We start from the raw sequence: 25371 nt of genomic DNA on the forward strand, positions 1-25371 counted from the left end.
CAAAACTTTACCAAATTATGATTATTACTAAGAAAAATAAGTCAAAACTGCTAGTTGGCTACAGTTTATGAGATACAGAATTATGTTATAATTATAAAATTAACATTTGTCTCTGAGTTAGTAGTGTCTGCACATCAGCATACATTCACTTTACAGAATGCTTCCTGTGTAAGTTTATTATTCTGTAAAATGTCTGTGTGGTTATGTCACTATTTATCATATATCACCAAAAACATTAGCCAGTCGGCACTTTTTGTGTCTTTTCCTATGTTTTCCTATTCATCTTATTAACCCTTTCATGCACACTGGTCACTACAGCGGACAGCTGTTCAAAAGTGTTCTGTTGTATATTCATGGATTTTGCTGTTTTAGTTCCATATCAGCCAACACAGTGGATGCTTGTGCATCATCCCATATACTGCAATTCATACTATTACTGTAACTTTGCTGGTCTAGATAAACCTGATCTGCAGTAAGATGTTTGAGAGTAAAAAAAAACTGCTAATTGCTATTAGACTGTAATTAACAGGGTTTTTTTTTTTTTTTTGCATATTATCTCCATGCAGGTATGTTAAAATGTGAGAAAATATCAGATTAGCAGCATTAAAAATGTTTTTATTTCATAGTTTTCACACAGTATATCAGTAAATACATGTTTCTTTGGTTCTAAAACTAAATGCATGGTGTCCAGCTGAGTGGACATTTTTGTAACTCCATAAAAATAGGCTAACAAAAATCAATAGAATTATTATTTTTCTGCCTAAAGAGGGATAAAAACACTCAGGAAAACAATCATGATTAAGGTTCTCATAATTCATGCATGAAAGGGTTAAGATGCTTACTATTTAACACATTTTATGTCTGAAGCAGACTATTTCCATAAAATTGTAGACGAGTGTTACTACCAGTATATTTTACAAGAGATATATAAATGCAGCAGAAGCATACTTTACAAAATCTCTGTAAACTCTAAACATTTATCCTAAATGACCAGTAGCCATTTGCTGAGTTTGTGTATTTTCAGTTTTGATAGAGTCATATACAATTCATTAAAAACAAATTACATTAAATCAAGTTTGTTAATATTTTGTTTGGATGGTGTTTTCAACTCTGGCAGCTTTAATGTGTTAAAAATGAGCTGTCCTTGAAATACTTCATAACTCAGAAATGTATTTGACAATATAAGGTGTCAAATCCTTCAATGGGGATAAAATTCTCCATAATTTTAAGGGCTTCTGACAAGGTTTGAGGGTCAATGAATAAAACATCAAAAAATTTCTCCCTATGAAAACATCACATGAGCTCCATCTTCCACTCTAAATCCATTGTGTCTGCTCTGATCAACTCACAGATGATGATCGAAATATCTCATGCTGAAATCCCTCTCAGAGGTAGAGGGATAATAAACCCAGTGTGTTTGTGTTGGATGATATAACATTGTCTGGATCTCTGAGTAGTGAAAGAAGAAACGGAGGCCTAAATGGAGCTTGTTATTGTAAGGCACGACAGAAGAAGATTTGTGCAGATTTGGTAGGAACGTGTCCAACAAAGGTGAATTGCATAGGCAGGCTTTTTTTTTTTTCCCAATTCAGAAGCGTAAGCATAAAATATATAGAGAAACATAGACATAACAGTAAAAGCACACCTAAGATAATAGTGTTCCTGCAGCATCTGAACTGTCTCTGAGGCTTTCTATACAGGAAACACTCCGGAGTAAGAAACACAAAAGACTGTAATAGAAAACATTTTACTACATGTAAAACAATGAGGTTTTTGTGACTCACATTTTAAAGGAAATCACTCGTAGTGCTCTGAGCAGCACAAAATTCCTTTCTGCTGTATTTTGGTGTCTGGATATCTGTTTTAGATTTAGTCAAACAATAGTAGGAGGGTTTAATGGGTTAAAAACGGCATTTAAGATAAATCCCTGATGTGTTATTGCTGAATTGTACTGACAGGTAGTCAAGTTTTCTATTGTGCTGTAAGAGAATATTTTCTAGGTCTTCAGTGAAAGGGATCAAATATTATCTTTAATAAGACTACATGATTTGTTTTCTTAAATAACACAATAAATTTAGATGTGATACGTTTGGGGTTTTTTGGTTCTTTTTCAGGAGACATGGACTAAAACATTACTTGACAATAATTACACACAACAGAAAAGGAAGACAAAGAAGAAAAATGAGCGCTGACTATTGAAGCAGGTTTTAAAATCTACATTTGAAGGTTTTTTTTGTGCTGTTCCATACATTGAAGAAAGCTAAGTTTGGTGTCTCTGTGTGGTCATCTAATATTTTACATTTTCTGTTGCTGTGGAAAATCATACATGATCAATTCATTGTGTTGAAACAAAAACTTAATGCTACTTGATTTATGGTTTATTGATTTATGTGTTACCTCTTTATTTTCTTCACAAAAGAACCAAATTGTATTACTTTTCAGGCACATAACTACATTCAGTATGATTCAACTTTATTGTTTTACATATTTCAGTATCTTCTGTTCTGTGTCGGTCGACCTCTTTTTCTCTACTTGAAAACCCTTTTCTCTCTGGCTGAGAAGGGGCAGAGACTTTGTGTGTTTTCAGTTTCATCAGAGACGTCTGGTGGAGAGGCAGGTTTTCCAAACACATTTCTTAGCAGTTTGGATCCGGAGAAGGAAGATTTTAAAGAGCTCACACTTTCCACCTATCGTCATGACTGACATCAAGTTGGCTCTACTGGGGAGTGAGGGCACTGGAAAAACAGGTGAGCAACTGGATTTTTTAACCATGAAAACAGTTATGAATCTGCTAATCTGATGCTGTCTGTTATCGAGAAATATGTAAAGTCGTGAAAGAAGCTTAAACATTATGTCTCTGAATGTATGTGATATGCTGATGCATCAAACCAGGAGAGAAATAGGAAAATTTGAAGTGATAATATAGTAAAACGACTGGTGAACTGGTCCACATTATTTACTTTTGGAAAAAAAAAAATAGATTGCATTGTGATTAATCAGTTTTGTGCCCAGCAATGGAACTGTGTCAGAGATCATTAAATAGTGTTAAAAATGGAACAATATTCATTCAACAAGAAAATATACTTAAAATGAATTATATATTGAACCGAACCATATATTTTGCAATCATATCTTTTTTCTACATTACATTTGATAGCAGTTTCTATCCTGTGTGAAAGTGCCAGTGTTTCAAATTCACTTCTAACACAAAGATGCATTTATAAAGTTCTATATTTAATGATGTGTCTGTGTGATGACAGCTTTCATTTTTCCAACTTTTGCTCTATACAATGATTCTTATTCATTCATACTAACTTTCTTGCTGTTTTTCCCCTCAGCTGTTCTGGTGAGATTCCTGACAAAACGTTTTATTGGAGAATATGCTTCCAGTGCCAGTAAGTACACTAAATAGACTCATTAAATGTGTAAAGTTCTCATATTACAGTAAGATAGAACATATACTGCCCTCATGGGTTTTTCCACAGTATTTTTGTTGGCCCCACACTAATCATATTATATCAGTTTAAGATGACTCAACAAACCCTGCTTTTCAGTCTTTTTCAAAAGAGTTGAAGTCAATGTCATGCACATTTTACATCACTCAGTGTTTATCTTACAGCCTGGACGATGACTGACTGTAATGGAATTACAGTTTGCAGAGGGGTATAACATTTCAGACTTTCCAATTCAGTCTTAAATTAATTAGCTTGTTTGCCCCCACGGAGAGATCCTCCACCACAGTGATTAGAGTAATAGTTGTTCCATAGTTTGTCTAAACTGGCACCATGCAGTGGTTATTGCCCCTCCTTTAGAAGGTTTGTATTCTCTGACTTACAGTGTTGAACCCTCTGCTTCACTTCACTCATGTTCACCAGTTTACATTTAATTCATAGCATATGATATTTAATCTGTTTCAGATTGCTTATACCATAAAAGGCTGTCCATTGATGGAAGACAACTAAACTTGGAAATATTTGATCCATGCTCACAGGTGGGAAAAATGACATATTATATTGTGTTGAAAACTGTCACTTTTAAACTATAGCTGTAAGAGAAAACATGCCAGAAAACACTGGTCTATAAGTGAAATGTATACAGAATAAAAGTAGTGACATGTTACCAAGTTTGATTAACTAATAAAGAAAACTTAAGTCAAAAATGCTGGTTAGCTGTATGGTCATTGTCAAGAAATGTATCTTAAAATTATGAAAATCTAACTATCTATGTTTGAAGTTTGGCTAAGAGAATTTATCAGAATACTCCACATTGAAAGGCTGAGATATGAGGTGTCGGGAAACCCACATAAATTTTGCAGTATATGGAAGCCCATCTTGGAGCACCTAAAACTTCAGATGACCCCTAATAAGCACCTCCTCTTTGGTGATTGGCATGTTCTGGTGGACATTTAACTGTGACACTAATTACCTCATTGTTTGTATTTGTGTGTATTTAAATTTGAGTGATGAAGTTTTGTGCTTTTTCATAGTTTTTTTTTTTTTTTTAAGGTTTTTTTTTATTATTTAAGTTTATCTTTGGGCTCTATAAGTACTTTGTATAAACCTTGAGTTAACTATTTTAAAGTTAGTTTGTTTTATGTATTTTTGTCTTACTGTGTGATATGTAAAACCCTAAAATGTATAAATAAAGTGTAAAAAAAAAAAAAAAAAAAAAATGCTTGTTAGTTGTAGTTTGGAAGATACAGTCTTGAGTCAAAATGTGAAAATGTGAGAATAAATGAGAGAAAGGGATTTACTCAAAAGGAATATTTGTCTCAAAGCTACATGATCTACTTCAAAACACTGTCTGAACATTACAATACATTCACTTTATAGGTTATTTGTTGTGGCAGATTTATAAATCTGTTGTATAACTGTACATAAACCAATATCTATGTGTACACACTTTATCATATACACTGAAAACATCTAACCAACACTTTTGTCCTTTGTTTTCCAGTTCATTTCATTAATGTATGTCAGATTGAGCACATTTAATCTCTGAAACAGATAAATAATTGTTGACCAGTGGCATTACATTTTCTGTTTATTTCAGTGCTTCTGTATAGACTGTTGGTATAGTTTTTCCTACGTTCCACAGAATGTCAACAGCAAATAATTTTTTTTCATGATCAAATCAGCTGACTGTGTGCTGTTGAACTTCATGTGCATGTTTTCCGTGTCAGACTGAAGGCAGCAGATGTATTTTGGAGGAGCCTGTGAACTGGGCAGATGGATTTGTGGTAGTGTACAACATCAGTGACCGAATGTCCTTTCTCCACGCCAAAAGCGTCCTGCGGCAGATCAAAGAGACCCGAGAGGAGCACCGTAAGGGGTGAGTGACCGTGGCCTGCTGGGAATGAAGCCGAGCTGAGGGATTTACTTTGATGAACTAATGAGTCCCATTCCTGAGATGAATTTATGGTCCTATCAAAGTAAAGATCAATGTGGTATGCTGCAGGTTTCATATCAACCGTCCAACACATTGTTCTGTAACGGGACAGTTTCACTTTGAGGCCTGATCTAAGCAGTATAAAACATATGTAAAACAAGTATACTGTTTTGATCAAATCGGACTTTATCAATGTTGAAACGGACTAAAATATATTTTAAAAAAGCAGCTAGAAAGGATGAAAACTCAAGTTTTTCCCTCCTTTTATGCATTATGTGAAATAGATCACTTATTTTTTGTGGCTTGAGTGGCTCTCTTGGCCATTTCTGCACAAGCTAAACTCAAGTGAACTTAACTAGAGTCATTTCCTGACTTGAATTTTACTTCTCTGATATCATATGTACACACAATATAACATTTCACATCGTAGTTTACATATTTAACTCAGCCAGTCATGGTTATTATTACAGAAGTATATTTAACAATAATAAACACAAAAAGTGCGAAAGCAAAGTCTGACACTGAGTAATTTAAAGAGAACTTTTCATTTACTTGACTTTGGCAGCTTTTTATGATAACAAATGTTCCGGATAAAACTATAGTGCATCAAGCTTTTGTAGCTTCTGAACTTGATGAATTGTTGCTCTTCACTGTTATGAATCTGTTTGGACAAGTTCAGGTCTACTGCTTGTTCTTTAACCACGCTACACTCTGCTGTGACAGATTGGCAGATGTCCCAGTCTTTCTGATAGGGAACAAGCAGGACCTGTGCAACGCTCGGCAGGTATGTGAGGAAGAAGGCCGGTCCTCAGCTCAGGAAGACCGATGCCATTTCCAGGAAGTGTCTGCAGCTGAAGACTATTTGGAGATATCCAACCTCTTCATAAAACTCATCCGTCATGTGATGGAGAACCTTAAGCACCGTGCAGACCGCAGACGCTACAGTGGCTCCAAATCAATGGCCAAGCTCATCAATAATGTCTTTGGCAAAAGGCGGAAGTCTGTCTGAGGGACTAAATCAGTTACATTAATGGATGTAACCAAACATGTTGTCTGTCTGGATACTCTCGGCATTTTCTACTGGTAACATTTATTGCTCAATAAATGTTCTAATAAATATCCCCAACAACTGAAAATTAATGTATTCAATTCCACACTTAATAAAAAAAAACAATGAAGAATTTGATGATATTGTTTGTTTTAATCAGTTTCAGTTGGATTTGGATGGAGATGATGTCAAAACAAAGATAATTTTTCACACCAGATTTTGCACTAGATTTCCTGGTATAAAGCTGTAAAATATACAACAAAAAGCAGGCATTAAGAAGGAGATTAAATTCTTTTAGAGCAACTTAAAATATGGTTTGCTAGGGTGTTGTTAAATGCCACACCAAGATTAAACTTCAATCTGCCCAAATAACAGTTAAGGTTAAAGATTTACAGAGGTCCCCTTTCAAGGATCGCCATAAATCACATGCAAACATCTCCAACTAAATGGTTTTGGAGGTTTAAAATGTTTTTTCCCCAGTACATTTCCTGTCGTTCTATAAAGTAGTTGGAGAAAAGAAGTGGTATAGCTATAAGACATGACTGCAAGAGTGTACATTATGTTTTATGTGTTTATATAAAATCATCACAAAAAGAAAAACAAACCAATTTAAAGAAGCATTATTCAATATGATGAAGTAATGGTTTAGATTTTGGAAACAGTTTGCTGTGAACTTTGCAGTAGCCAAACTCTTACGTGACTGTAAAATTGTGTTTTGCATATTTTGTATGCAAGTAAAATAGAACATTAGAATGAATGAGACATTCAAGTACACAAAATGTTCAACCCATAAAGACCCAAACAGCCATTGGCAACCAAAGCATCAACTGACCTAAACTGTTTAAAACCTGTTGATCCACTAATCCTATCAATCCATGTAAATAATTGGTGTAAAATACAGTTATTCATCTTTTCATGGTCATCAGATATGACCCATTTGGACTTTCAGAGGCCATGGAAACACTGTCATCTTCTACAACATTGATTCACCTGTAAAACCCATGGAGTTCGATAAATAACTGTGGATGGACACACTTATTTTATGTTCAGTTAATGATATATTTTGCATAAAAAATTAAATTTTTCTTCACTTTTCTCTGTTTTTGATATGATAACCCTCAACTTTAATCTGAGCTTTAATGAACATCTACATAATCAGTGCATTGATTATAGGAAAATACCTGATTTTCACCTAGAAATGCAAAATACAGAGAATAATATTACAGTAAATGGTGATAAATCACTTAAGAAAAGTAAACAAAAATAGTGAAAAGTCAATTTTGGAACTGACACAAAAATAGCACTGGGTCTTTATGGGTTAATCTTATAACGTATTTGTATTTACCTAATTTTAACAGAGTGTTATGGATTTATTCCTTAAAGATTTGCAACAAGTATCAAAAAATAGCAACAAGTATCAAAAAATAGCAGAAGAAATTCACATTTTTAACCCATAAAGACCCAAACAGCCACTGGCCACCAAAATAATTTACTGATATAAAAAGTTAAAAACCTGTTGATCCACTAATCCTATCAATACGTGTAAGTAACTCGTGTAAAATACAGTTTGTCATCTTTTCATGGTCATCAGATATGACCCATTTGGACATTCAGAGGCTTGGTAGTGAATGCGGAAACACCGTCATCTTCTACAGCATTGATTCACCAGTAAAACCAACGGAGTTGGATCAATGACAGTGGATGGATACACTTGTTTTTATGTTCAGTTTATGATATATTTTACTGAAAGTCACTTTTCCTCCAGTTTCTCTGTTTTTGATATAATAACCCTCGACTTTAATTTGAGCTTTTATGGACATCAATCATGATCAGGAAATTAAATGTAGAAAAATGCCTTATTTTCATATAAGAATACAAAAATGCTGACTATATTATTAGAAAAAATGGTGATAAATCACTAAAGAAAAGGTAAAAATAGAGGAAAAAATCATTTGGGATCTGCCACAAAAGTAACACTGGGTCTTTATGGGTTAATAAAAGCTTTGTGCAGGACAGATGGACCCAAAGAAGGTCGTGGACAAAAGAATATTTCGATCACATGTGCCGGCAGCTTTAACAGTTTTATCCACTAGATGGAGACAGTGACCAAGCCAAACCCGGAACACCAGAACCGGCTCTCATTCACATATGAGTCATTTAATGCATTATCGCACAAAGTGGACGACGTTAAGCTCTGTAGCTGCTGTTTCTTTCTTAATACAGAACACAGTACATTTCGCTGCTTCATCTTCAGGCAAACGAATCACCAGGGGCGCTCCAGGCCTTTATGTCCCACATATAACCTTCATTCATTCTACGTTTGGCCCTCTTCGCTTTCCGTAGTCACTCGCCGAAAAGTTTTTACCTTTAGGACCCGACGGGACCTGATGTTGTACTGATGAACTACTCTACCAGGTAATAGACTTTCGTTTGTTTAGCTAAGTTTATATTCCATCGTGTTCTCAAAGTAGAAATACAGGTAAATTGTTAAAGGTTTTGTATGAAGCGAAAACGTTTATACAACTTCAGGCTTGGTTGCCATGACAACGTGTACTGTGGGTCATGGTACTTGTCAGAGAATTTTATGTTTTTTCCAACATTTTATCATCTTTTCCTTATATTTTTTTTCAGTAATGTCGCAAGAATATCACGTGTAATGTTACAACTGTTTAGCTTTTACCATTTCGTGTTAAATATAATTTGCTTTTTAGATGCTATTTAGCTATAACCAACATTATTAGCTTGCTAATGCTGCAAGTTGTATCTTGCAATTCACTAATTGACTTGTAATTCAGATACAAAAAAACTATTTTAACCTTCAGGGTTTCAGTTAACCTGAAGCTGTTAGATAATCACTTGCAAAATACATGTAACGACATGGTGTATAAATGCCATTAATACAGTACAGATCATATGTCAAACCCTGTGATGTTAGGTGAGCAGTTGGTGTCAAATTAATGTGTGATCTGATGATAACACATAATGATATTGTATGTCCATGCCCCTCCTGGCATCTGTGTTAAGCCTATCTATGTTTGCCAGATTAAGCTATATATATTTAAAGAGTGATGGAAAAATACAGCAAAAATGTTCCATTGTTTGATTTCTAATATTTGTATGCATGTTGTTGTATGTAAGGTTTCCAGAGGGCTCAAATGCTATCTGGGTTAAAACACATCTCCATTAAGGTTTTTTTTTTTGCAGAGTTAAGTGAAGGCTTTGTGGATTGAGGGTGTACCTGCAAAACATATTTTTATATATTTATATTTACACTACCAGTCCAAAGTTTGGACACACCTGCTCCTTCAATGCTTTTCCCTTATTTTTTTTTTTTATTTTTATTTTTTCTATTTTGCTGTTGAATATTAAAGGCATCACATCTATGAAGAAGCATGTATGGTATTATGTAGTAAATAAAAAAAAGTGCTACATCACAATATGTTTCATATTTTAGATTCTTCAAAGTGGCCACCTTTTGCTCTGATGAATTTTCACATTCCTGTAAAGCTGGCATCAATCTTAACTAAGTATAACATTATTTCAACCCATTATTTCCCATGTACCTGTGTAGAAAGTTTTGAAAATATTGGAGCAGAAAATAAATGGACAATAGTTCACTGTTATATGTAATAAAGTCATTTAGTCAAAGCTGTCCACATTGATTTGACATTACTTTGGCTTGAGTATTGCTCAAAATGGTTTGAGTGCTGCACCCATGTGTTACCCTCTTATATCGATGTTTTATTCACATTAATTAACAGCATAGAGTTAAATTTTATGTTGAACAATTGATTATAAACTGAATTCACTGTTTGATGTTGACCATGGATGTAGAATTACAACAGTGTAGATGTACACAAACTCTGATATGAATGTGCTGAGCGTTTCTCCACGTTTTCACTAAAATGAATTTGATTTGTTCTTGTTTCTGCTGTGGCCTACATTTTTTTTTAGATGTCTGCCCTCTTTGCCTCCCAAGGCTGAGACCAGCAAGGGCAGAGATTAGCTTTAACCAGGATTAAACCAATGAGAAAATTTAAATTTGTTGGCCCTTATCTCCGAGCAACATGTGGAGTGCTCTGAGCAAATGGCAGGATTTGATCTTTTGCTTCCTTTTGGCAAAGCATGTTTTCATGCCAATAGACACTTATCAAACATGACCACTGAAGACAGAGGGGATTCTTGAAGGGGCATTTAAAAGGTTTGTTTACAGGAATAGTACATGCATTATTTGACTGCTGAGTGTAGAAAGGCAACTCCTGTTTTGTCCATCATTCAGTCTGTCAGCTGACAGGTAACACAGCTTCTTAGAAAGTCTCCTTATGCGCTTTAATATCTTAATGTTGATGTGCTCGCGGTATATTACATTTATACCACAAGCTTTAATAATCTCTTTGCATAATATTAGGATTCACCCCGTAACTTAGTGAAGTAGATGGGCTCCATATTTGCATTCTAAACATGCAATTTCTTGCCTCATCAGGTAATGTAATTCCATGCTTCATTAGGACTGTGAGGTTTATCATTTGTCATCAAAGCCAAGCTGTCAATAAACGATTAAGTTTCACATGAGGAAAATGTAATGTTTGGGCTCAAGCAAAACGGATAGAAATGTACATTTTAATTGCAGTTAGTGAGACTTTTTGCTTGATTTTCAGGTTATATTGGAGTGACTGCTGGTTACATTTGTCAGATCTGCCGTCATTAGAGAGCTGCTTAAGACCAATTAATTCAACTATTTGTGTAGGCAGACAGACATTTATGACATATATTGATTTTTTGATATTGATTAATTTTTTAATTATAGAATTTTCAATTGACTGAGTTGTAGGTAGTGGTAGAATCCTTCCTCCTTTGTACGTCTGTATTTCAAGGTGATGATGATTTTGTGGGTTTAAATTTTACACAATCTCCTCTGGTCACTATATTCTTTTCGGTCTCTTCTGTAAATAAACAGGAATTATTCTCTGACAGAATGATGGAGAGACGAGGCAAGAATGGACTTGTAATGACCCATTTGCTCTAATTACTTCCTGCTGAAATAGGAGATGAGGCAGACTTGGTGTTAAAGGTGGACCACAGTCTGTGTCTTCTCGGGGTTTGGGTGTGAGGGATGTTTGCTCGTCTTTCAGCATACATGTTTCAACAAGGCTCATTATGTTGTCACATTGTTAATTTATCCTTTCCTGTAGAAGGTATTCTTTTTTGTTTGTTTTTTTGCCAGTAAGTGAAGAATTCATAATCATAGAAGTTCATTCTGACAAATACAATTGGTTTTGTTTACAAGTGGGCAGCCGGTGGGTGATCATGTCCCAGTTACTGCATTAACCACCGTTGCATGTTGGTCAGGACACCTGCACTGAAGGCTGTTGGGATCGTGAAAAGCCTGCATTAATCTCTTGCCTGGTTCCTCCTCCTGGTGACATTCTTTACTGGCATAGTGGAGGAGAATTATTAGCTTTTGGCTCTGACATTTAAAATTCACACCATCATGTCCCTGTGCTAATTTGCAGCTGTGCTTTTCTGTCTATAACTGTGATTTTTCACCTGCAGTATTTCTTAGATGAATTTTTCAGTCTGGCGGCATTATTGGATAAAATTCGGAGAATTTAGATCATAAAACATTTTAAGGTTAATAAGAGTTAGTAACCAAATTCCTATTAGAAATATATGACCTGTTTTGTGCCTGAGTTGTTGTTGTAGACCTTAAGGTCTGGAAGTTGTAGATAGACACCTCCAGGCAATTTAAGGTCACGCTTCTCACCCTGACCTCAGCCTGATATTGCATTTCTGTTGTGCCAAAGATCTGAGACATGAAGCCTACGTAGGTGCACACAAGCCTTATCATCTAACCCCTCAATCTTCAGTGATACACTTATCACATGCCTCTGTCTACCGCAAATGAGCTTTGATTGAGGTGATTGGAATTTCCAGAGGCTGTCACAATCGTTTTGATTGGAAAATAGACAGGGGATAATGGGAGAGACAGGCCTGTTATGAGAGGCCTGTCAGGGCTAAAATAATGCATCAGAGTGAAGAGGTTAAAGACACTGCTTCCTTGTTAATAATTAATTGCTGTGCGTGTGGTGGATCCACTTCATCGCTCCCAGTCATCACTTGATAATTGCTTTACATTTAATTTGGCTTTAGAGACTGTTTTTCAAGCTGGGTAAATTGTGCTTAAAGTTAATATGGGCTCAGACAGAGACAGCACTTTGGTCATAGACCAGTGATAAAAAAAATGACAAGTTAAACTTGGAGAAGTAAAATGTCAGCACTTCTGTATACTTAAAAAAGTAGTGTTGAGAATCACCACAAGAATTATCTCCAAAATATGTAGGTAATGTGTTACCTCGCAGGAATGACCACTTGTATAACAAAACATTGTCTTTTATTTGAATGCGATATATATTTAAGCATATCTGAACCCATTATTAATTTACTATGGTTCTACTATCAAATGACTCAACTATTTTGATGATCAATGTTTGATTTGAACAATTTTTTAAAGACAAAGTTAATTTTCTCAGATTCCAGCGCCTTAAATGTGCATTTTTTTTCCCTCTGTGACTTGAACCTGTAATTCTTGGCTGTAGACCAAAAATATTTTATGATGCCATCCAGGGTTTTGTGGACCATTTTTCATAGACCAGATGATTAAGTGATTGAATGAAAAGTGATTGAAAATGTAGCTAGTCAGCAGATTATATGGGAAAAGTTGACAAGGAATTATGTAGAAAAATTACCTTTCAGGTAATGGTTAGCCTTATTGTCGTACAAATAATTGTGATTAAATTGTAATCTTTTTTTCTGTTCAATTCAAGTCACTAGTACCTAATAATAATTTAAGAAGAACCATTTATTTGCTTTGCAAACTGGAATACATTTATAAAAACTGCTTTTTTGGGTTGTTTCAAACTAACTCCTAGCTCACTGCTGAGATTTTTTTGGTAAAAGTTATATAATGATAACAATAGCATTACAAGAACATGAGGTGTGAGGTATCAGTCCATCAGTGGTTTCAGAAGTGAAATAGTGAGTGATTTGTGTGGATGTTGTGTTGGTGCAGAGCTGAGGGAATGATTATTGGCTGAGTTACATAGGCTTTAGGTGGAGCTCCATACAGATGACTGCAGAGGAAGCTGATGACTCTCCCCACCTGCCTCTCCTCCAAAAGAATCAGGAAAAACCCTCCAAAGATTTCACAAAATTCACTTAAAAGTCATGTGTTAAAATACACAAAGAAGTGACTGATGATAAGTACCAGCAGAAGTGAAGCGCCTTGAAATGAAGGGGATGCAATGGCATGATATGGTTAAAAGGGTGTCAGTCAAATCTCAAATAGTGGAAAAATGATCTAGAAACACTGATAAAAATATGACATTTGTGTTTCACAATGCTGTTTTTATCCAGTTTGGATTCTGACAATTATATAGTTGTTGGTGCATCAATAACCTTAAAGCAGTTCTTTATGGTGATTGTGTTATCATTATGAAGGGTCTAATGATGACTGCATTCTGCCGTCTCTATCTCTAGGTGACACAAGCAGATGTTAGTGGCTTAGGCATGAACCAGCAGACTGGCAAGAACACATTTGAGAGGAATGTGCCTTACACACGTCTGGATAACGATAATGACCTCAGGGTGAGGAGAGCACCTACACATGAGTCTACTGAAGTCTTATGTACTGCTTAGGGACCATCCCAAACACACATACTCTGAGCTGACCTCTGCAGTACAATCTGTCTGCACCAGAAGAGGATCAAACTTCACTTTGCTGCTGGTAGACCCCTTCATTGGGGAATTTGACTGTTCCCTATGCCAAATCCAAAGCAGTCAGTGCTCAGCCTTGCATGCACACAGATAATGATCAAGTTAATTAGACCTGAGATTGAACGAACTGCAGCAGCAACTTAATCATTTGTAACTTGATTAGAAATACTATATTCTGCAGCTCCAGAGACTTTAAAACTTTGTTTTTAGAAAGCTTGAAATCAGGATGTTTTCACATTTCAGATCTTGAGTGAAACATAGTGTTTTTATAATTTAAAGCAGTGCAATACTCCAAAAAACACTGACTGAAAACTGTCTCTGACCAATGGTTTAATTTTTATTTTGCTATTTCATCAGGGTATATATGTATTTGGAAAGAAATTGGGTAAAGGCACATTTGGGGTTGTCTATGAAGCCACCCACATAGAGACACAGACAGAATGGGCGATTAAGGAGATCTGCAGACCAGAGGTGAGTGTGTTGGGCATCCTTCCTGAAGGCCTGTTTTGTTACATTGCTCTACCTTGGAAAGAAACAAAAGGCCACAATCAAGCGGAACAATCAGGTGTGATATAACTTTTTGTCATTTAGCCAGGAAATTCGCAGTTCAAGATGTTGGATCAGGAAATGAACATTCTCAAACAAGTGAATCATGCACACATCATACATCTTAAGGAAATCTTTGAATCAGCAAAGGTGAGCCTTGGTTTTCTTCATATAACAAACTAATATCAAACCTAATTGAGTGAGTGTGTGACGTTCAGTGGAGGTGCCGTGTTGTAATCTACTTTCATCTTCACTTTGTATAACTGCTTAAATAGTACCAGTTACCAACTGTATGGTGCATGCATTATGTTTTTATGTTTCCAGATGACATATCTGGTTTTTGAGCTGTGTGCTGGAGGTGAACTGAAGCAGCTTTTGAGAAGGAAGAAGTTCTTAACAGAAGATGATACAAGGCACATCATCCGCTGCTTAGCAGACGCTATTGTCTACCTGCACCGGAGAGGTAATGACATTTTCATAATTTTAAGGATCACCTTAATTAGCTTGACATTCTAGGATTGTTGCCTTTATTTAAAGATGTACATGTGTCCAAAGTTATGTTTAGTTCACCCATTAGGCTTGGTCACATATTGGGCTTTTTTCAAAAGAAAAAGTGAACCAATGTTTTTTAGGTTGGTGATGAGTTTCTCTGATATACTTCAAATCCATCATAGACAGTACTATTTACTGAATAGTAAGATTTACATTTACTGATTATAGATATACAATTTTTCAAGCACCCATGAACCTGTTCAAACTGTGTTATGTGGAAAGTTTATGTTAAGTAAGTTTAAGTTATGATAATCCTGTAGTTTGGTTGTAACTGAATTGTTTCTTTCAGTTTCATTTAATTTCTTGTAGGGGCATGGCTCTTTTTGATTAAAGAGTAATAATAACCATTTGATAAAAAATGCATAAACATTTTAATGAAAATTAAATGAAAGATGTCACTTTCCCTTTTAGTGGTGAAATCTAAGGTTAGGGATTCAAGACATTGCCTGGGAATGAGATCTGCTTAAAAATGGCTAATGACATTAATGACAGTTATAAGAAACAGGGGAGTAACACTAATTAATAAATCTGATTGCACATAGAATGTCCCTTTGTGTGGTTTTCCTTACTTTGATACACACAAATGCGGTGATTCAGAAGGATGGTTTTGACATAGTGTAGGCCGCCAAGACAATATGGACTCAAGGGGGGAATTTCACTGTTTTCATCAGTCCAATAAAAAAAGAAAGGAAACAAAAACAAAATTAATGAACAAGCAATCATCATGATTGAGGTGAATTAAATGAATACAGTCATAATCTAAGAAATCGAACCAAACAAGCTGATTTGGTCTCTCTCTTGTATCACTCTATAACTACCAAAAACAAACATCTAAGATCTTATATGTCTTATTCATAATTATTACTAATTATTACTAACTACACCAGGTAGTTTGTATTCTTGAGCTGAGCTGCGAGATGTCACAACGTGACCAGGAAATATTAAAAGGAAAAACAACAAAGTATGAAAAAGGGACATTTGCAGGTGTTTTGTGCACAACAGTTGGTCTAACTTACCTTTCACACACCATCAACACGGTTGCATTGTATAATTGGTTGCTTCAAACAGTGCAGTGAAAAGCACTGCCCAGGGCAAATTGTATTTTTCCTTCTGCCTTCTCTCACTCCACCACGTTTTGTTAACGAGGCCCTTCAGCCCAGCCTTGTGTAAACACGGTAAACAGAGCACTGTGTGCAAAAACACTGCTTACAAGTGACATTAGCAGACATGTTGGACTTATAATTTCATTACTGGTCCAACCCTGAATGCATTTATGATTGTGTTTATCTGGTTATGTTTTGCAGCAACATGCCTTATTTTCTGATATTTTATTTTTGATGACTTTATAACACAATACAAATTCAGTGGAGCTGCTTTGTGTTATTTTTAATAGAGTGTTTTTACAGTATTATGTCATGTTCGTGCTTATTAATCCTCATGGGAAATTTATCCCCTACTCGACTCAGCCTCTCTGCTGCACCTGGAAACTAGTTGTTGGAGAATGAATGAGTTCACACATGGAAAATGTTCAAACATCTACTGTGCTTGTCAAATTGTAGTTAATTACTGAAAAATGTTGTGATGAGGGTAATAATACAGAACTTAGGCTCACCCTGAAATAATCTTCAAATACAATATTAAAATTCTTATGAAATATTATAAATGTATATTGAAAACATCTCCTCTTCGTTCGGTCTACAGACATAGTGCATCGGGACTTAAAACTGGAGAACATTCTGCTGAAAAACCCTCTTGATGATGGTCATAATGATGAGATCATTATCAAGGTAAGATGGGGACACAAACTTTTCATCACCGCCTCTTCAATCAATCAGTTTTCTGTCAAACAAGCCTCTGAAGGGTACTTTTTTCCGCCAACATCTCCTCTGTATGTACTGAAGGCTTTACTACCTCATTATGACAGACTCCCTCTGGTTCTCCTTTATAGTCCACCTTTACACAGAGAGACTCAACTGTATCTTTAAGCAAATTACCAGCTAAGCACAGCATGTTGTGCACATTGACAGTGAGCCAGCCAAAGCAGATACATGGTGTGCAAGCTGAAACAGACTAGGGCCCGGCATAAATGGCTCAAATGGGTCTGTTTTCTGTTTTTCTTTGTGTCTCACGCACACAAAAATAAACACCAACACAGGCTACACGTTCAAAGAAAGTGTTGTCATCGCACAGCATAAATGACACAAATTTTAGAGGAACAGTTGTTCTGTTTTCTTTATTTCTTGCTTCTGTAATACTGTGATATCCCTTTACAAATACGTGTATGCATAAGCCTTGAAAGCACAGTTTGTAGTCAAGCTCTATTCTTGTTTTCCTGACCAAAGCACCTTAAACAAAGGATTTAACATTGGTCCAGCCACTGTTGTACATCTAAATCCTGTTTATCTGTATCATCTTTTTCTACCTGATGTCCTCCACCTACTGCAGGTGACAGACTTTGGATTATCAGTGAAGACAGACGGCGTTGGAATTGAAAACATAATGACAGAAGTCTGTGGGACACTTACCTATATGGGTATGATGACACTTGTATGTCCTACAGCATGATAGAGGGCTGCACAGATCACACAGTGATGGGGTAGTTAGCATGAGGACCACTCATTTAAACCCGGCAAGACATATTGCAAAGTGGTAGAGTGTCTCTTTACTTGGTCAAAAAAATTCTACTCATAGTGGCTGTAAGTTTAGAAGCAACTTTTTGATGTGGAACATATCACATTTTGTATGCTTTACCCTTGTTACACTGGTAATCATAATTTAGATTTTTGTTTGCATTAACCCATAAAGACCTAGAGCTACTTTTATGTCAGTTCCCAGCTGATTTTTTCTATATATTTAACCTTTCTTAAGTGATTTACCAGCATTTATTATAATAGTATCCTCTGTATTTTGGTTTTTCTTTGGTGTAAATCATCTATTTTCCTTTATTTAATTTACTGATCATGTAGATGTTCATAAAAGCTCAGATTAAAGTTGAGAGTTATTATATCAAAAACAGAGAAAACTGAAGAAAAAGTGACTTTTTCAGTCAAATCGATCATTAACTGAACATAAACCCAGTGTGTCCATTCACTGTCATTGATCAAATTTGATGGGTTTTACTGGTGAATGAATGTTGTAGAAGATGACGGTGTTTCAACATTCACTACGGAGCCTCTGAACGTCCAAATGGGTCATATCTGACGACCATGAAAAAATGAATATACTGTATTTTACACCAATTATTTCAACATAATAATAGGATTAGTGGATTAGAACTTATTAAACATAGATCAGTCAGTGGTTTTGGTCGACGGTGGGTGTTTGGGTCTTTATGGGTTAACTCAGTCATCTTTTTCTTGTACTTATCTTAACTTGTCAGATACTGATGCTTGGCCAGGGCACAAAAAGGTTCTTAGGGAACCCCTTGAGCATCAGTTTTTAACCTTTGGGGTATGTTTGATGTCTGGTTAGGATTAGGAAAAAGGTTAGGGTTTAGGAGTAGGGGAAAAAAAGAATGGGGGAATGGCTAAAACAAGAAAAACAAAGAGAGAAAATATAAAAATCAACACAGCATAACAGCACACAAACTGCTTAACTATGTCACATGACCCTTGTTGTCAATTTCCAATGAAAACTGACGCTACAGGGATAACCACGGGCATTGAAAATAAACAAAACACCAGTATCTGACGACTTGAGAGGGAGAATGGGCTCCCTCAACCTTTATCTCAAATAATGTAGGTGCCTTTTATGGCTCATTACTGCCTCCAATCGTGGGTATGCATCACTGTTTCACACACATCGCTCATGCACTTGGGATATGTGTGTGTAATTGTGCTGTTAGGACACGTGTTTCTTTAAGTGATTCGAGATCTGCTCACTGAAATATTACTAACCTCGGTCAATAACAGTCAAAATTCAGTGCAGTTTTAAGACGTCACATAGTCATATACGACACACATATTTGTCTCTGTGTGTGTTTCAGCTCCGGAAATGATGAGCGGTCGTGGTTACACCGAGTGGTGTGACGTGTGGAGCATCGGTGTCATCATGTATATGCTGTAAGCAGACACACACATACTTTAAACGAACATCACACTGTATAAGCTGAACATCTGTCCTCAATGTGTGTCATACAGGCTGTGTGGGAAGGCTCCATTTGTGGCCAGTACCAAGGAAAAACTGCTCGAGAAAATTAGGAATGAGGGAGTCACATTTTCTCAGCCAGTCTGGGATACAGTCAGTGATACAGGTGTTCCCTCATTTCACCTTCACATTTTAGAATTTATCGTACCTCCCAAACGTTTTCACTCAGGTTTAATGGGCAGGTCAGAATGTTACACACCTTTTCTCTTTTTCAACAGCAAAAAAAGTCCTGACTTGCCTTCTAAAGGTGGACCCTGCCTACCGCATGTCAGCTAATCAGCTCCTGGAAAATCCCTGGATTACAGTAAGGCACTAATTCTTTCAGCTGCGTTCATTAATTTTACCAGACGAGTCACAGAAGGAGGACTTATTGGGCGCTTTGTTCACCAGGGTGACATGACTCTGCCTGTGACACCATCCAATGTGCTGGACATGATGCGTCACTACCTAGAGGAGGAAGACGGTAAGGCGGTGAAAATAATTTAACTTCATTCCAACTGCAGAATGTGGAGGTCGACCTGTTATCAGAGTACAATATTACAGCTTTTTCATGATTATCTATGCCGTTATTTTATCACCTGATATCAGATGAAAATAAATTCATTTCAAAATGCTCTACTTTGGCTCTGAAGAGGAACGCAACTCCCTGTGTAAAATCACCGCTTTGCTGCAGCTCTGCTTTTTGAACATTATAATGCTGCTGATGGAGGAGTATTAAATGAGCTATAAATTTCAGTATACGATTTACTAGTTTTATTTATTTACTTGCCATTGCGTTTGATACAAAGTTCACATTCAGTTAAGTTTACAGTTAACTTTATGAGGAATGATCCTGGGAACTAGTTAAACATATACTTAAAGACATTGCAAGGAAGTTTTTTGTTGGCGTTTGTGTTCTAAGATTTGACACCAAAATTTTCACTTTTATTGCAAATATACAGTACTGTGCAAAAGTCCAAGGCCAACATTAGGTTCGGAGGTTTAATAAAGTTATAATGACCACACATATGCATTTCTTAGTCTGTATTAAGACAGAATTTGGATGTATGTGAAGTATGTACAGCAGTAAAAACAAAAGTTTCAGATAAAAAACAGCTTCTATAAACCAAAGTGATAGTATTTAGTGTGGCCTCTTTTTGCACTTGTCTTTAACCCTTTTGTTCAGACAATGTGAGATTTATTGCATTAATTTTCTGATGTTTAAAACCAGGTTTCATTCAACACATGTCAGATGTTTCTAACTGTTTGTGCTGCTTCATGTCATGGGGTCAGGGGTCACAGTAAATAGTCACTTTAACCTTTAGAAGCCATTTAGTTCAGGTTATTATGTGTCTTTAAAGGCCGGGCACATATTTCCTGTATTTTCTTGTTGTATCTGAGAGAATGAGAAATACACATGTAGGAATATTTCAACCCTGCAAAACCTACAAAGCTAAAGGTAGGTGAGGACATTTGCACAGTATTATATATATATGTAGTCGCGGAAAAAATTATTAGACCACCCCTTGTTTTCTTCAATTTCTTGTTCATTTTAATGCCTGGTACAACTAAAGGTACATTTGTTTGGACAAATATAATGATAACAACAAAAATAGCTCATAACAGTTTAATTTAAGAGCAGATATCTACACATGTTCCATGTTTTCTTGATAATAACCAAAATCACTTCAGTTCTTACATCAATAGCTATGGCATTGTACTGACAAAAACAGTGCTTTTAGGCATTCCATGTTTTCTTTTCTCTGTTTAGGTTAGTTTAGTTTAGTCACATGATACACACAAGAGTGTACTTGATTGCATAACCATGGGTTTTTGATGACTTTTGATAGTCTAATAATTTTTTCCGTGACTGTAGATTCCAAATATCGCCCTCCTTTGAAATTAATGCCTACTTCAAGCTTTTAAGTTTATAATTTGATCATTTCAGTGACCATTAAATAAAACATATGACATGTAAAGGTTAAGACCATGATGTGTTGACATTGATATGTTTATCTGTAATTCAATAATTTTGCAACTATGTGCTTCTAAAATTGTTTGTTACTTTAACTGAAACAATCAAATTTCTCTAAATGGCAGTAGTTCAGTAGCAGACACCACAATGGGATCAAAGTTTCAAAACAGTGAAACATGCAAAGGAATTGGTTGGAATCAGTCAATGTAAAGCATCTGATTATCACTTAATTTTGTGCAAAGATGAACAGAGAAACATAGAAATATAAAGATAAATTAACCATATGAGGTTGTTGATATTGTTCTTGATATGTAATCCAAATAATTCACATTAGACACCCAGGCTGACGACATGTTGGTCCTGCCCCTGGTCCCTAGTGAGTCCTCTACAGACAGGAAGTGCAGAAGCCTCACCAAGTTCAGCTCAAGAGGAGACAGCAGCCAGAGAGGCACACCCTCCTCCAGTCAGGTACTGGATGTCTTCTAAGTGTTATCATATTATTACAAATGTTTGAGCTCTCTCAATGGGGAACTCAGTGTTACAAAACTTACAAAAAGTTAAAAATTCTCAAGTCACTATATAGTTTTACTTAGTTATCAGCTAAAAACTATGTCAGCTAAAATGTTAGGCATAACTACAATATTTTTACAAAATTGCAAATTTTGACCAAAATTCATAATTAATTCCTTTAATTTCCATAATCTACATGTGTACCACATTAGAGCAAAAACTGAAGGATAATTTATGACTTATGTTAGATCTGAGTTGGCACATTTTCCTTCCATTTCTCATAGCTGAAAATGATTATTTTTTAAATGTTAAACAAGCATTTTTGTGTGTTGATAGCCCGGTTAAAAATCATATAATTTATATTTTTACAACATTCTTGTATCATTAGAACTTGCAATATAGAGGTGACAATTAAAACCTTTTTGAGAAAACACAGAGCAATATAAAACTTCACCTAGAGGTCAGTTCTTATCTATTATACATGGTCACAAAGTCAAGGTATGGATCTCTCGTATTTCTCTGTTGTTGTTCTCTCTGTATGTTGGAATTAAGAGTGAAGGGGTCTTTGGTGTCTGCCTGCAGGACCAGCACAAAAATGACACTGAATCTAAGAGACTGCCTCAAGCCACCAACACGAAGGTTTGTTTCACCCAAATGATATAAAGTTATTCTTCAACTCATGCTCTGATCATATTACAAGTAATCTATATTCATTTTGATGCATCACTTAGTGTTTAATGGTGTAGGTTTGATATAACGTATTACAATATTCAAATAAAATGATAAGGTATAAGCTGTGTATGCACACACCTGCCTTTGTGCGTCTACACTGCCATACTCTGCCTCTCTATGTTATTCGCCACTAGATGGTGCCAGATTTACCTATTAAAAAAGACTGCAACAGTGATGTTAACATCTGTTTTGTTATATATGAGGTAGTTAATTCTGTTATGTAAGATAAATATACGAGTCATTTCCCTACAGTTTCCATGTGGCGTTACACCCTCAATGCAGCCAAGTGCAAGGCAGTGCAGGCTTCAGGACAAAAAGAACACCAGTACAGTTAAAAAATCCGCCTCCATCCCAGGTAAAGCAGGAGACCACAGACCTTCTACTTCGAAAACCCATAGAACTGCCTCCCTCAAATCACCTGACCAATAACCCGTCTGACTGAGGGGTCAATTAAAGAACCCCGATTGTTTGGAAAAGGTGAAGGAGCACAGAGGCGGCTGAGCAAGGGAATGTGAGCAAACACAAGAGGAAAACTTCACTGGAACTGGAGTTTATTTGGTATGACTTTAATATAATTCTGGTCATTCTTTGTGATTCTGTGGTAGGACAGAAAAGTGAATGTAAATACTACAAATGGTTCTACATTTATGATGTTGACCTTAGGTTAAGCAGCGACTGTAAAGTCAAAAGAACAGGTGTGAAAAAAGTCCAAAAGGTCTCCGACCACTGCAGCTGAGGCCCTCACCTCAGCGCAGCCCGTGCCAAAGGAAGGAGTTCTCATCTACGGTGTTTCCCTGAATGGGGCAAAGCTGCTAGCTGTTAGCCAACTGTTTGAGAATGCCAAGCAGCCCAAATACAGACAGATACTGCTCAGATATTACTGATGGCATCTGATTAAATGCTTTTGTAATAAAGCTCTGAACTGCAGTCAGACGAGTAAAGGGAGTCACCCAAGAGATTTGAGCACAGCACAGCTCATCCCTTATAATAAAACAGTTATTTAGTGATTTACTTACTACCTAGCAGCATATCTTGTCATTATTAATGTCACCTCTTTATTAAAATGCACTGTTCTTTTTCCACATAGAAAGTAATAGTCACTTGAAACTAATTAAATCTCTTATGTAACAAGAATGTTAATTTATTTCATTGGGAAGAATTTATTATTGGGTACAGGTTTACAGGGATGTAATAATATAATCAGTGAACTATGAGATATTTTAAAAAACAAATGGAAAAAAATTAATTTCCACAGAATTTGGATATGTGATTACAACCTGTAGTGGGTTTTAATTATTTAATATTTTAATAGCTGAGGGATATTTTAAACAGGTAGTGGTGTTTTTGTGTTTGTGTTAAAGCGTGCCAAATATCATCACAGACAGAGAACAGTATAAACACTGTATATATTTTACATTCACTACAACAGGAAATCGTTTTGTCTGATAATTATATCCTAATTTTATTAGTACATGCAGGAGATTTTATTGAATATTATTTTACAACCCTGCAGTTAGCAATAGGGATTTTCTTTTTTCTCTTCTGACCTCTCAATTCCAAAATGCTTGACTGTACCCACTCAGTGTCAAAACAGAAAAACTGTCACACAGGCTGGTTACGCTCCATCTGAATGCAGAGGATTGGGACCGAGGGCAGCCACGGGTCTAATCTCGTTTGGAGGCCATTGAAAGCAGTAGAAGCTACTTTGAGGGCACTGCCATTCAAGCACAGGTTTTTCCGCTGTAGAGAGAATAATCCCCAGCATAGATACAACATTAAAGTAGCCAAGCATAACACACAGAGGCTGAATTTCAAATCCACCTATTTGCATCTTGAAGTGAATGAGTGCCAACAATGGGGCCCTGCGCTCATGCATGGGCTCTCTGTTTTTGTGCATATGTGTAAATGTACAGCACGGCTGTTCACTCTGTTTTCACAAGGTTTTATATTTAGTGAGAAGGTATATAATTAACAGTTTACAGTTTATGAACAAAATGACACGAGTTATTTTTTTGATTTAAGCTGCTTGCCAAGAAGACTGCAACAATATTGACATATGCCTTTGGTTTACTCAAACTGGTAGAATAAACAGCAGATGGAGCTGTAGTGAGTTGCTGAATTCATTTCCTGTAGCTAATCTGACAGGAAAATGGTGTCCCTAAAGCTTACTATCTAGTTCCTACCTGAAGATGTGTAATTAGAATTGATTGCTTGAGACTTCATTAAACTGTGATGTCAATGTGATGTGTCACCAGGTAATATGCTGTATGGTTATGTCTTGTAGGTCCATTCTAAATAAATAAATGTAAACCTTGTTCTCGGCTGCTGTCGTATTTAACCAACACATTTTAATCTAACATACACACATGCCTAGAAGTGACCCCTTTCACATAGAGTATTAGAATAAGTAAAGACTGTTTAGACGAGCGTGTGTTAGACTATTTTTTGTCAGAGGAGGAGATGAGATTTTAGCATATGGTCCTAATTGTCTCGTGCTTTTAATTAATTATAGGAAAAAAAAAAAAATCACACAATTGATTTGTGTAAGTGGAATGTGACCTACAGCAAATTATAGGAGTGCTTGTCTTGGGGAGAAACTAATTTAAAGAGACTAAAACACATCAAGAGAATAAAGTGAATTCAATGGATTTATAGTATGAGACGACACTACATGCAGTTTTAATGCTTTCAGTTTTGTTTTGCTGCAATGAACAGAAACCCT

At 36.0% G+C, this 25371-nt stretch overlaps 2 protein-coding genes across 3 annotated transcripts; both read left to right on the plus strand.

The window, feature by feature from the left end:
- Positions 1 to 2649: 2649 nt before the first annotated feature.
- rerglb (RERG/RAS-like b) lies at positions 2650 to 6572 on the plus strand. Its single transcript, XM_030130117.1, has 5 exons — positions 2650 to 2747; positions 3339 to 3395; positions 3918 to 3991; positions 5183 to 5331; positions 6112 to 6572. The coding sequence occupies exons 1-5, from the start codon at positions 2696 to 2698 to the stop codon at positions 6395 to 6397; spliced, it is 618 nt and encodes a 205-aa protein (XP_029985977.1). The 5' UTR covers positions 2650 to 2695; the 3' UTR covers positions 6398 to 6572.
- Positions 6573 to 8794: 2222 nt separating this feature from the next.
- On the plus strand, positions 8795 to 24963 carry stk33 (serine/threonine kinase 33). 2 transcript variants are annotated; one of them, XM_030127397.1, is made up of 15 exons: positions 8795 to 8851; positions 13973 to 14080; positions 14567 to 14680; positions 14801 to 14905; positions 15080 to 15218; positions 17009 to 17094; positions 17753 to 17840; positions 19293 to 19368; positions 19447 to 19559; positions 19672 to 19757; positions 19844 to 19916; positions 21742 to 21875; positions 22470 to 22556; positions 22902 to 23004; positions 23127 to 24963. In XM_030127397.1, exons 2-15 carry the CDS (start codon positions 14003 to 14005, stop codon positions 23162 to 23164), a joined length of 1320 nt encoding a protein of 439 aa, XP_029983257.1. In that variant the 5' UTR covers positions 8795 to 8851; positions 13973 to 14002; the 3' UTR covers positions 23165 to 24963. The 2 variants fall into 2 exon arrangements, with proteins under 2 accessions (XP_029983257.1, XP_029983250.1); XM_030127390.1 differs by having other exon boundaries at positions 22500 to 22556; positions 22902 to 24963.
- Positions 24964 to 25371: the final 408 nt, after the last annotated feature.

Source organism: Sphaeramia orbicularis, chromosome 3 (genome assembly GCF_902148855.1).
Source record: "Sphaeramia orbicularis chromosome 3, fSphaOr1.1, whole genome shotgun sequence".
In the NCBI taxonomy this organism is placed as follows: Eukaryota; Metazoa; Chordata; class Actinopteri; order Kurtiformes; family Apogonidae; genus Sphaeramia; species Sphaeramia orbicularis.